At 44.3% G+C, this 13,954-nt stretch overlaps 1 protein-coding gene across 1 annotated transcript in view; it reads right to left on the reverse strand.

Annotated features, from left to right (window-relative positions):
* Positions 1–13,954, reverse strand: part of LOC130406350 (phosphatidylinositol 3,4,5-trisphosphate 5-phosphatase 2A-like) — a 29,818-nt gene that overhangs the window by 14,905 nt on the left and 959 nt on the right. The window contains 7 exon segments of the mRNA XM_056611880.1: positions 317–415; positions 3,974–4,063; positions 4,519–4,609; positions 4,913–5,059; positions 6,785–6,866; positions 7,246–7,393; positions 8,658–8,721. Coding sequence (XP_056467855.1) covers positions 317–415; positions 3,974–4,063; positions 4,519–4,609; positions 4,913–5,059; positions 6,785–6,866; positions 7,246–7,393; positions 8,658–8,721 — 721 coding nt within the window.

Here is a 13,954-nt window from a genome sequence, read left to right on the forward strand (position 1 = left end):
TGTTGTTGGGTGTTGTCGCACACTGAAAAAGGTCCCCCGTAAAATGTGGAGGAATTGATGACCTCCTTGCCTAGTTTAAACTCTGATTGACGTGGGATGACTGTTGTATAAATGGAGCTTACCGCCAGCACGTTGGTAGTAACGTCTTGTCAAGAGAGACACAAGTATTTGACATTCATTCAGTTTCAATATATATATCGAGGGTTTGTTGATAATCTGTATGCACCGCAAGTATCAAAGCAGAAGATCAGCAGCCCCACAACATTGAACATCAAATATGTCGTGTGAATGTGTGTGTGTGAGCATGCGTGTGTACCTCAAAGGCCTGTACAGGGATGGCTTTGCTTTGGCGTGTGGAGAGAGGAGGCAGAGAGCAAGGAGACGTCAAACTCATTTCCTGGAGTGCTTTGAGAGCCTGCGGAGACAGAAGAAGAAAAAGAAAAAAAAACATAATTGTAGATACCGTACAATATATTCTATATAAACCGGTAATTAGGTGAGTGCTGCATAAGTTTATTCTTTCTTTCCTCTTTATTATTCCCTACAAACTTTGGGACCTATCTCCTTCCTCAATTTTTCACCTAGAGTCTCCATTCAAATTGTAAAAAAGTTCAGCATAGCTTGGAATCGTGCGCTTCTCTTCAGATTTCTTTGGGCTTATATAGACGGGAGGCCCGACGTCATCCCCGGTCACGTGTGACTTTGATGATATTAAATACTCGACCTGCGCATGCGCGATCGATAACATCCAGTGTTAACCACTGCCTCTTGCGGCCAGTAAGAATGAAATAGAACTGTGATTCCTTACTGGAAAGGAAGCTATCTACTTCCACTTTAAGGGTCTATGTGGCTGCCATTTCATCCAGGCACATTAAGGTTGATGCCAGACGGTGGGGTCTCATTCCTTGGTGACCCGACTTCTTAAGGAGCCCAGCAGAGGAACCCCCCACGGGCTGTCAAGGTTCCCTCATGGGACCTACCTCTGGTACTTGGAGCCCTCCGTCTCCCCCCGTTTGAGCCCCTGGATCAGGCGCCACTGAAATGGCTGTCGGCAAGGTTGCCTTTCTTCTAGCGATGGCGTCAGCCAAGGGTGTGAGTGAGCTTCATGCGTTGTCAGTGAGTGAACAGTGTATATGCTGGAACTCAGACGGCACAGGGGTGGCACTGTGGCCTAACCCATCTTTTTTTCAAAAGAGACTGCCTTCGGCCCACTATAATCAGGTCATAGAGCTAGCAGCTTATGGCCCCTCACAACCACCGGATGAAGAAGCTAGTTCAGCAGAACTACTCTGCCCGGTCAGAGCCTTGAGATGTTACATACAGGAAACTGCTGGTGTTTGCCAGTCTGATGGCCTGTTTGTCTGCTACGGGGGCCCGAGGAAGGGGCAAGCGCTGCCCAGACAAAGGCGTTCCAAGTGGGTGGTGGAGGTCATTGAGGAGGCATACAAGTCAAGAGGACTGCCTTTGCCTCTTAACATCAGAGGCCATTCCACCAGGAGTGTCTCCACCTCCTGGGCAGCACTACGAGGAGTGCCTCTAAGGGAGATTTGTGCAGCGGCCTCCTGGGCTTCAGCGTGCACCTTTGCCGATTTTACACGGTCAATGTAGCGGCTCACCACGCATTGGCTGCAGCTGTTTTTCAGGAACCCTCAGGGCCTTCCGGTGGGTACAGGATTCCTCGTGACTACGTTGGTAATAGTCATTCAGTGTTAAGCACTGCCTCTGGCGGTCAGTAAGAATGAAATAGAAGGAGAGTTACGTATGTAACTACGGTTCTATGAATTCTGGATGACCGCCATTCTGAGTGACAGAGTTCTCTGTCACTCAGAATCTTGCGAGAAGATTCTGAAGGGACATCTTGGAGAGTGACGTGGCTTATATAGACGGGCGGCCCGACGTCATCCCCGGTCATGTGTGACTTTGTTGATATTAAATACTCGACCTGTGCATGCGCGATGGATAACATCAAGTGTTAAGCACTGCCTCTGGCAGTCATCCAGAATTCATAGAACCGTAGTTACATACGTAACTCTTGTTTTCGTTTCATACCGGCTTTGTTTTCAGTTGGTCTAATTGATTTACGTTGACGCTGGAGCGCCAGGATGTTCAGCAGTGTTCCCAGATTGGGTGGTTTTTCCCGCTCTATTCGGCTACTTGGGCTACAGACACACACACACACACACACACACACACACCCACACACACACACACACACACACACACACACACACACACACACACACACACACACACACACACACACACACACACACACACACACACACACACACACACACACACACGCACACCAGCAATGCAGGGCAATACATTTGACCTTTCAGATACTTCAGTTCAATTCATTTTACATGTCTGCATTTTTAGCATTGCTTTGCGCTTTTCATTCAGCTGTCACTTTATTTGTTTCCAAACATTTACTTTTTCTTAAATGGTGTGCATGTTTACATTGTTTACTCCATTAAGACTTTTGAACTTTTGTTTTTTTCTTCACTTGATTTAAGCCATTTAACGTTTCTTTATGTCTTAATCTATGTGGCTTTATTAAAAATATTTTCAACCTCACTTTGTACTACAGCACTCACCGCATTTTATGCAGGAAATGCACTTTCTAGTTCATATTATATTATCTTAATCTGTAACACACGGTGCTGGAGTATGAACATTAGCAGGGGTGCTCCATACACAAACACTGTGCATGAAAAGGATGGAGTGAAGGAGAAGAGAGAAGGCCCTTAGAAGTATGCTAGTTATGGGATCAACAGAGATCCTCAGCGGGGGCCAGAGACAGTGGCCCGCGAGCTATTGTACGGCCAGATTCTTACTTTCTGCGTCCGCACGTCCGCGAGACTCTGCCTGAGTCTGTGTGATGGAAAGCTCGTCATCCGCCCAAACAACCACTGTGTCGGGATTGTGTAAAGAAAACAAAAGGCACCATTTCCTTTTTCCTGGATGTGCTCTAGGAAGAGCCGTGGCGGAGTGGAGTTGGACACATTTAGCGGTGAGGGGGGGGAGGGGGTGAGGGCATTTCCTTCCCTCTGAGATTCAAAAGGGTCGAGAAAAATGCTTGGTATGTTAAGGGTAATGAGGATAATTGAAATATTGAAATTACAACAATTGGTTGGTAATCTACTGTTGCACAATCTTCCAGCTTCTCAGCTTCTAAAACATTCTGCACAAGGACATCAATGCCGTTACTACCTAGAGCATAATTATCATAAAATGTAAAACATATTACATGTAGAACTTTCCAGGGTTATTTCAATGGCTTTAAGAGGGATGGTATTCCCCTCCCCCCCCCCCCCACAACAAAGACCTCCCAAGGTCATCTCCCCTCGACTTGCCATACTTGTCCACTTGGACAGTCCGGTGACAGAATTACGGCAGAGGGGACACAGGGGTGAGCAGGAAGGCCGTATGTCATCAGCCAGTGGCCTGCCCTGACAGACGTGGTGCAGAGGTGGAGTTTGGAGAGGGAGAGGTATCTCAGCTATGTACACTCACTGGAGCTCGGCCCCACCGACGACACGGACGGAGAATAGGTTTGACTAGACTAGTTTGGAACAACGGGCCATGGCGCAGTGGATAGCATTCGAAAGTATTGACATCCTGATAGGTATGTTTTTCTTAAATTCTAATAATTCAAACACGATCTTAAACATCTTACAGCCGCCTCTTTAAGTCGACCAGTGGACGGGATGAAAATAATAACTTTGATTTGGGATTTCGTAAAGGGGAAGATTACAGCGAATAACGATTCACTATTTTAGATTGTCCTCCTTGATAGATTATAGGCTTTGGTGTCACAAACAAACAATCCTGGACCTTGAACCAACAACCTCTACATTTGTGTGCCTGTATGACTGAGCTGGAGAGACTGAGAGATAATGAAAAATGTCTCTGAGAGAGAGCAAAAGGGAGAGAGGGTGCAGGCAAAGGTCAGGATCTGGCCGTGTACCTTCTTCTCTATGGACGACAGCAGGTCTTTAAGGATGGCCAGTTTGGTCACAAGGTTCTCGAGCTCCTGGTCTCCACCCTGATTCACAGACTGGGGGACAGAAAAAATAAACAAACATCTGATGGATGGTGTATGAGGAGAAGGAAAGAGATAAAATAGAAGAAATCTGTTTAGGCGGCAAGTAAGATGTGCATTATGGCAAAGAGGAAAACAAGAGAAACACACACAAACTCCAAGGACCTGCAGTGGCCTCGTGATTCACACACGCATGCCTATGGCCTTCCCCATAGGCATGTGTGCATGTGTGTGTGTGTGTGTGTGTGTGTGTGTGTGTGTGTGTGTCATACTAGCATATGGGGAAGCTAACTAAAGCGTGATAGCACACAGACGTGACCCCACACACAGAAAACAAAGAGACCTATTTTGCGACTCTTTTTGCGACTCGTTTCAGACCAACCGGTTTCTGACTTCCTCTAAAATAATATCAGAAGACATAGAAGTTTGAAATATCTTGGGAAAAGTAAGTTATATTCTACATGGCCTACCTGTTGGATCATCTTGGAGACCATGAAGGCACTTTGCTGATCGAAGACCTTGGAAAGGATCTCCAGGCCAGACAAAACCTTATCAACCTCCCTGTTGGAGGGCAACATGTGAGTGTGAGAGGAGGAGCGGGAATGAGTTCAGTGGGTTCATATAACTGAATAATGAAAATAAATTCAGAACAATCTCAGTTAGAAGTAAGAGACACAGTTTACATTTTTATGTGTGAATATTTTGTTGAAATATATATATACTTTTTTTTTCTATATCCTGACTGGCTAATGCTCTACCTGCTCAGGTCAAGTAATAACACCCACTCTTCTTCTATTTAAGTCTGCGTTGCATCCCTAAGTCTGCTCTGCATGTAGACGTTGGGTGTTTCCGCCATTGGCTCACCCGTTGAGGCGCTTGCAGGAAGAGACCAGGGTCTTGTTGAGGTGGGGCAGGGCGCAGGCCCCCTGCTTGACTGCTTCCAGGTCAAGAGCATAGCTGCCCTTCAGGTACTCATGGGAAATGGTGCTAAGACCGTTAGCCGCCGGAGGGCTAACACATACAGAGACAGAGGCAGACAAAGTGTGAATGCAAGTCAACTCGAAAAAACATAACAATATAAGTTTGGAGAGGTCCTCAGACATTGACAATCTGATCACAAATACAAACAACAATCAGAGAAAGAACTCAGTCGTGAGTTGTTTCTGTTGTAAGGAAATTCCACACTGACAGAGACTTTTAAGATGGAGACATTTACACTTAAGAGATATGTGGGCGTATTTTGTACCAAAAAGTGGAGCAACTCCAGGACTTTTTAAAGGATTCGGTTACTGTATTTACCTTCAGAGCAGAAATAAATAATCGCTGGAAGCCATAGAAATTTTGCGTGTTTTATATTTAGCATATATAAAGTGCATCTGTGGAGTCAGGAATTCCAAACCCTTCAACTTCCTCTTTCAAAAATCAGACTCAGCCACTGCCTGAAAAAAACGCTGACAGTCCGACCCACATATATTAACATTGATTTAGATTGGATAAGCCCTTATTCTCTCCCTTGAGATACATTTGTAGTGGGCATTCTACAGAACAGAGGGGCCATAGCAGCAACCAACCTCTATAGACGCACAATATGTTTGCATATATGGACAATCAAACTTACAGTTAGCCTTCAATAACACACAAAAATCCATATCCATCAGAACATAGACACCAAGAGTATTGCATGATGCCAAAATAAAAAGCTTTAACATTAAATACAGCACATAGGCCCTACTCCAAGATATTACATTTCCCCCCTGATAAAAAAAATAACGTTTCAGCCCCTTGATTCACCCCCACACTTGATCTCTTAATGATCATCTTGTTATGCAGTTTCTGGCCGTCCTTAAAACTTGTGCCAAAACTTGTGTTTTGGCATCGATAATCGACAGAATAGACAGACCCACACTTAAGACACACACACAAATATGTACAAGCAAGCATGAACGCATGCATATACACACACAGTGTGTGTGTGCATGCATATGTGTGTCCGCCATACGCTCACACATACACAGGCATGCACACACAAACACACAGCAAAATTTGCTTTGTCAGCTACGGTTCGTTTCACAAGCATATTGTCGCCAGTTCAACAATTTCCATAAAAGAGAAACATCATCAGCCTACAGCAGGGCTATCTGATAAGGGAACAGCTTCTGGCCGGTGTGGTGATGGTATTCAATCTTTGTAAACTTAAGGGTCCCCAAAGGGAGAGGTTTGGTGGGCCAAACACATGCCATAAAGAAGGCAGATCTACCAAGCCAACACAAAAATACACACCCGCACAAACCCCCTTCCAACAGGCCCTTTATTATCTGTGCAATGTGCTTTTCAACAGGATGTGGTGTCTGCCTTCAGAGAGGGGGGTCTCCGGCAGAACGGAAGACTTGTGAATGCATGGAGACAGCCGAGAGCGAGAGAATGTGCGAGGGGTCGAGAGAGAGGTAGAGAGACAGAGAGACATTGACGAAAATGAATGACAATGTGTGTGTGAGTGAAACGAGGACATGTAAAAGGTGTATTCATCATTCATCATTCATTCACCATGCCCCCACCATCGCATGGCCTGTGTTGCTACACAGCCTGACTTCTATGCTTAGCATATTACCAATGTTTTCTTTACCACAAAATCTTTCACTAGCAGATACACAACGACACCTATGCAACAACTCATCTCAGGTAGGTATCTCTTTACAAAACATGTCATTGGGGCGTTTTTGAAGGGGGTGGGGATACCTCTCAGTGGGTGTTTCTGGTCCAGTGGGGGTGGAAGTGGAAGCAGAGCGGGGTGGGAGGGGGGGCTTCTCATCCTCCCCATCTGTCAAAGGGACAATCGGAAATTAAACATCTCAGGATCAATTGCAGAGCACAGGAAGTAAATGTGTGTGCGTGTGTGTGTGTGTGTGTGTGTGTGTGTGTGTGTGTGTGTGTGTGTGTGTGTGTGTGTGTGTGTGTGTGTGTGTGTGTGTGTGTGTGTGTGTGTGTGTGTGTGTGTGTGTGTGTGTGTGAGAAAGACAGAGTGAGGGAGAAAGATCAAGATGGAGAGAGAGAGAAGGAGACACTGAGACATAAGAAATTGGAGAGTGATAAAGAGAGCAAGAGAGAGAAGAGAGACAGACATACACAAAGAGAGATGAGAAAGAGAGATAGAGATACTTGCACAGTTGATGGAACAGGGAGAGAGTATTAGTATGCACCTGAATAGTCCCGGTCATCGCTGAGTGCACTCTCTTCTCTGTCCACAGGGTAGAGCAGAGTGGAGACCAGACCTTGGCTGGGCTGGAGGTACAGCAGCACCAACTCTGGCAGGGTCTTGAACCGCTTCGGCTGAACACCCTGGGACGTCTGAGAGGGAGGGAGGGAGGGGGAGATGGAGAGAGAGAGGGAGGGGGAGATGGAGAGAGAGAAAAAGAGAGAGAGGGAGGGGGGGAGAGAGAGAGAGAGAGAGAGAGGGAGAGAGATAGAGAGGGGGAGAGAGAGAGAGAGAGAGAGAGAGAGAGAGAGAGAGAGGAGAGAGAGAGAGAGAGAGAATAAAAAAGAGATGAAAAGACAATGATGAAATAAAGAGATTAAAAACTAAATGGAATGAGAGATCAAAATAGTCATACAAAAAAAACTTTTTTTGTTTTTTACCTTAGCGATAACATAGAAATATCACAACCTGATTGAAGTAAATCGTGATCCTGATTATGAAAACAAAACATTAAAAGTTGCCATGACATTCCTCAGGCCTTGAACACTACAGTGGGCTTTTGGGGCTGTACGTGGTGTGCAAGCCAATCCAGCCCAAGTGGAGCCAGAGGCGCTTTAAAGGCTTGTGACTAAGGGAGGACTGTGGCTTCACCCAGACATCATCACAAGCCGCTCTGACATACGCCTGCACTGGGGCGGCAGGGCGAGGTGCTGCTGCTGGTGGTGGTTCATAGATAGATTAAGGACAGTGTGTGTGTGTGTGTGTGTGTGTGTGTGTGTGTGTGTGTGTGTGTGTGTGTGTGTGTGTGTGTGTGTGTGTGTGTGTGCAAAAAGAACTGGGGGGGACTTCACAGCTGTTGGGCACAAAGCACAATGAGACAGCTGTGTGTGTGTGTGTGTGTGTGTGTGTGTGTGTGTGTGTGTGTGTGTGTGTGTGTGTGTGTGTGTGTGTGTGTGTGTGTGTGTGTGTGTGTGTGTGTGTGTGTGTGTGTGTGTGTGTGTGAACTACAAACATCAGCACATGCCTGCTGCTACTAAAGCGTGCTGTTTTTTCTGTGCACACTGTAATACACTTACATTTACCCCACATATATACAGACAGACAGACAGCCACGCCCACCACTAGTGTGACCCAATGAGGAGGCCACAGAGATGCAGAGCAGTCTCACAAGGCAGTGTGTGATTGGGTCCCACAGACACAACACCATCAGCAACACAGCGTGAGCATGCGCATGACTTATCAAGAAGACGTATCCGTGGAGACTAATCTGGCACTGATGAAGAAGTGATATTGCCGCATCTACCAAATGCCTTGTTTAAAGTGGTTGTCCTTACGTTCAAAAGCTTGACCACAGACAACAGTTCTAGCAATTGGCTGTGTGTGTGTCTGTGTACGTGTTACATCTGTGTGTTATACCTGGACAGCTAGAAAGCCCTCTTCATCTGGGAGGATCCGGTATGTGTGGACATGCTTCTGAAACCTGGAGAGCAACCCAAAGGAGACACAAAAACATGAGGTCATTGTTCCATCGGGCCTTCATGGAAATTCCTTTATCGAATGATGTGTGTGGGTTGTGTTAGTGTTAGTAGTGAGGGACAGTTTGTCGGCGTGCGCGCGTGCGTGTGCGTGTGTGTGTGTGTGTGTGTGTGTGTGTGTGTGTGTGTGCATGCGTGGGGGTAGGGGGGAGGTATCAACCTGTTACTGTCTATCATGAAGACAGCAGGCACGTGTTTGCCTAGTATTGTAATGGTACATTAGAAGAAAAGAGACAAATAAAATGACCGGAGAACATAAAAGTGCCTGATTGGTATGTATATATATATATATATATATATATATATATATATAGATAAACGTGGGTTGAATATGAAACTATCTAGAACTAAAACCCTCTCATAATCACAAGGTGCCAAGTACCTCTGGACACTTATCTAGTACTAGTAGATCTGTGGTTCTATGAGCCTGAAGAAATGAATATCTTGGATGATAGGACAGAGAGCACAACAAGCTCAGTATGGTTGTGACGCGAGTGCACACATTAGGACCAACCGTAACAGCGGATGGCTGCATTGCACATGCAAAACCCCACTGCATCCTGTATTTGCATGTGTATGTGTGTGTTTGTGCGCATGACATGTGGTTGTAGTTGTGGGTGTGGGTGTGTTTGTGAGATTTAGTTTAAGATTTAGTTGTTTGGAAGCTGAATAACTTTGGTAGATCGTTGAGTCACTCGGCCGCATTTTAGTTGTTGCATTATAAAGCATAGAATAATAAACAATGAAAAAAAAACGCTCTCGAAGTAGCTCTGCTATTCGCTGGGGAGAGATTGGGGACTAGATGTGGTTACTGTAAGAACACCACCCAGCTGAAGGTGTGTGTTTGGGAGTTGGGGGGGTTGTGCTAGAGAAATAGAATGAACGTTGGGGGAAGGATAATGAGGAGAGGCTGATCTCAACGTTGCATCAATTAACAATATGAAACCTAATACACGTTAAAGTTCAGTTCCAGGCCCTCTCAATATACAAATAATGTACCTGACGACAAGACACCATTAGACATTGCATTTCTGGTCACGATGGCCACCCAAATGCTTTGCAAATCATTCACCCGCCCATGGCAAAGTCCCAACATGACAGGTGCAGACTCTTCGTGCTCCGGGAGCACTCAAAGCGTTGCGATGAAACAGGCGCATCGAATCAGCCACCTCAGAATCCTTGGTTTAATAAAATCACACTTATAACCTCCGCCGTAGCGTCGACATTGTCCACATGTCAGATTGCCTATTATGATCTGATACTTTGGATCTCATCCATCTGAGAACAGCAGATGGACGAATAGTCAAATAGTGACTACCACGGCCTCAGCTCTGGAAACGAAAAAGCAGAGCCAGAAACGGACCCCGCCATTGTCAGTATCGTCTGCGCGCGCGTGTGTGTGTGTGTTCGTGTGTGTGTGTGTGTGTTTCCTGCTTGGAGGAGGAAACACACAACTGCTGAGATTTCATTCTTTGTGTCTTAGGGGGTAAATAGTATTGTCTAAGAAGCAGCTAACTTGTAACTGAAATAGCCAAGGAGATACAGCCGAGAGAGAAAAATAAGAGGCCCAAGGCTCGAAGGTTGTGCGTGTGCAAGTGTAAGTGTAATTGTAGTGTGTGTGTGTGTGTGTGTGTGTGTGTGTGTGTGTGTGTGTGTGTGTGTGTGTGTGTGTGTGTGTGTGTGTGTGTGTGTGTTGTAAACAATGGTGTTGAATGTGTGTTGAAGGTAAGGACTGCTTAGCTGACTTCCTGTATCCCAAGTTTGTTTGCAGGACCATCTCCTCTCCTCCCAACAACACAGGCAACAGCTGTGGGCAAAACACCCGCACTCCTCCCACTCTAGGGAGGCTCATACAGCATACAGCAAACCTCATGCCAACTTATAACAGGACTTAATAACAAGACCTCCAATCCTCTGTCTGTCTGTGCCAGTACCCCAACCCATGTCCATGCTAAGAAGAGATAGTGTTAAGAGAAATATTTCACTACATTTCCTACTCGTCATATATATCAGCCATGCATGTCCTCCAGAAAAGAGGCTTTATAGGCACCCTTTTGACATTAGCATTTCTAAAATGGTTTGCCGTATGAGTGGGATGTATCGAAGTGCTCAGTGAAAGTGCATGAAAATCAATTAAAAAAAAAATGGGTCTTTCTAAAGTGACTGATACAATTCCATTGCAGTGCTGCCCTGTAGTTTAGAGTTAAGCCTTGTGTATTGAGTTCTGAAGATTGGAATGTGGCCAGATATGCGAGTATTTTGATCATTCAATTCCCGCCCTCAGGAAACTACTGATAGTAGGTGACGTGTTTAAACGTGTGTTCTCTCTCTCTCTCTCTCTCTCTCTCTCTCTCTCTCTCTCTCTCTCTCTCTCTCTCTCTCTCTCTCTCTCTCTCTCTCTCTCTCTCTCTCTCGCTCTCTCTCGCTCTCTCTCTCTCTCTCTCTCTCTCTCTCTCTCTCTCTCTCTCTCTCTCTCTCTCTCTCTGTTTTAACTTTAGGCCGACAATTAAAAAAAACAAGGTAACAAGAAGGTAACAAGAACCTATCTGGTACAGGCCTCCCTTTAAAATCCTAACGTAACAAGAACCTATCTGGTACAGGCCTCCCTTTAAAATCCTAACGTAACAAGAACCTATCTGGTACAGGCCTCCCTTTAAATTGTGTCGCCGTTGACGGGTCTGGAATCCTCAAAAACCACCATTAAATTAACCTCAACTTCCTGAATGCACATGTTTCCGCTCGGGATTGTCAGCCAAAGCCCTATGGAGCAGAAGCTTTATAGTCTGCAGGATATCTTTTAACTGTATAGCTGCCTTTTTTTATTTTTTTTTACTCCTAATGGTTTTTCAAAATCAATTTCCAAGTGAAGGAAATTGATTGTCAAATTAATAAAGATTAGCAAGAAGCAGACAGACACACACACACACACACACACACACACACACACACACACACACACACACACACACACACACACACACACACACACACACACACACACACACACACACACACACACACACACACACACACACACACACAATTATTACCAGATAATTGTACTTTAATGTATTGTTATGTGTTATCGATTCGTAGAAGGCTTCTGTGTTTGCCTACGCCTTCTCTGGTCAAAACAAATGCAAAGATGTGTAGTAGGCCTATTGGTAGATCCAGACAGAGACCGAGAGTACTATATATATGCATTTACAACCTAGAGAAACACTTAAGCTACATTGTTAGTGAGCCAAATAAAAGATCCAGAAAGAATTGACTCGATTAGACTGAGGGAAGTTAATTAAAACTATGTGTCTTTCTCTACATGCTATGCCTATATATATGATCAAATATCCTTCATAGGGAATAAAAAAGGACAAGAGGTGGTAACCAACTACCTCATGGAACAAGCTTGGAGAAAACACAAAGTGAAAGCATGCAATCAAGAGAGGGTAAGAGATGACAGCAGAAGGAGAGGGTGGAGGAGTGAATCAGGAAACGGCTGATGCATGGAAGCAAGGATGGAATGCCGTCGTTGATCAGAGTTGGTCAAGCCTGAGCACAATTGATACGGTCACCTGGCTGGCTAGCTAAATCTCAGCAAGAGATCTACGGTACACTATGATTTATCCCAAATCCACAATGCACTCACTAGGGTACTATCCACACACACTCCACAGACCCTCCACAGCATCCACTATACGCTCTAAGAAACATCCTAGCGGTGCCGGCTCGTCATGCCAGGTTATTACTTGAACCCTAGTGTCTACGGACTACATGTAGACATAGTGGAAACATTAAGACAATGAACTTCAAACTTTCCTCACCATCCATCCATTTTCTGACCTTTTTATCAAATGTGCTTTAAAGAATCGCTTCAGTAGTGCTAGTATAAGTGTGCTTGGCAGTATAAGGAAATTGGGTAATACATTACAATTTGGGCAAGTAGCGCTAAAGACATTATGAACCGACTCAGCAAGATGAGTACATTTTTTGCATAAAGCTAAATTAAATTAAATAGTAGCACACTTCAAAATGCAAATATACACACTCACATCCACACCAACTATAGGTTTGTAGCCTATTAATATGAAGCCTATATATCTGTGGAAAGTTGTAGTTTGTTGTCTCAAGTTCATCTGAATATAAAGAATTCATTTTAAATTATTATTTTGTAATAAAAATAGTCAATGTCTTGAAGCAATTTTTGCATTACTGCCCCTAAAAGTACATTTCTGTATTTGAACGAATGCAAATGTTAACAAGCACTGTACATTTCATTATTATAGCACTTTGAATGAAATGCGTAAAAATATTGATGCTTGGTTCATGTTGACATTTTAATTGAGCTACCTATCTGGCTTACAATGTTAACGTCATTGTCTAGTCAACTTGTCAGCTCATAAGCAGGGACAGTATATACACAATGAACTGTGGTTTTTCTTTTGGTTCATGTTATTGAATGTATACCTACGCTAATGAAGGGCAATTCATAATTTAAGAGTGACCTACAGTGAATGGACACAACAAGTAATGATTGACCGAGTAGGTCTAATTCATTACAGTGCAGGTAAAACCAAGGATGCTGGGGACGTCGCCAAACCCAGAACCTTTCATCTGGGATTGACCACCATGCAACCATAGGTGGAGGCACCAATCATAGTCTTTGAATTTGAAAATAATTCCCTACTAGATCAATTGATAAATACCGTAAACCTATTGTCTAATCTTACAAGAAAAGTAACACTGTAGCCCTCTTTGTAGTTTTACCCCCAAGACGATGGCCTGATGACACTTGAACAAGATAAAATATGATGAAAACAAGATGATACGGTAACACAATGCTATTTATCCAGGCGATATGATTTGTTGATTCGATCTCCAATAATCCCGTGTCATGAAATTGTGTGAACACACACACACACAACAGAGACAGAGACAGAGACAGAGACAGAGACAGAGACAGACAGACAGACAGACAGACAGACAGACAGACAGACAGACAGACAGACAGAGAGAGAGAGAGAGAGAGAGTCTTCGTAATGAGTCACAGAAATTGCAGTTTATAAAATATACATATTCGGTATACATATTAACACTGGTTAGGATATGGCCAATAATGACAAAAATAGGTCCATAAAATGTCCTATCTGTTGCAATAAGCTAATTTACCATGAACTCTAT

Source organism: Gadus chalcogrammus, chromosome 16 (genome assembly GCF_026213295.1).
Source record: "Gadus chalcogrammus isolate NIFS_2021 chromosome 16, NIFS_Gcha_1.0, whole genome shotgun sequence".
NCBI classification, from domain to species: Eukaryota; Metazoa; Chordata; class Actinopteri; order Gadiformes; family Gadidae; genus Gadus; species Gadus chalcogrammus.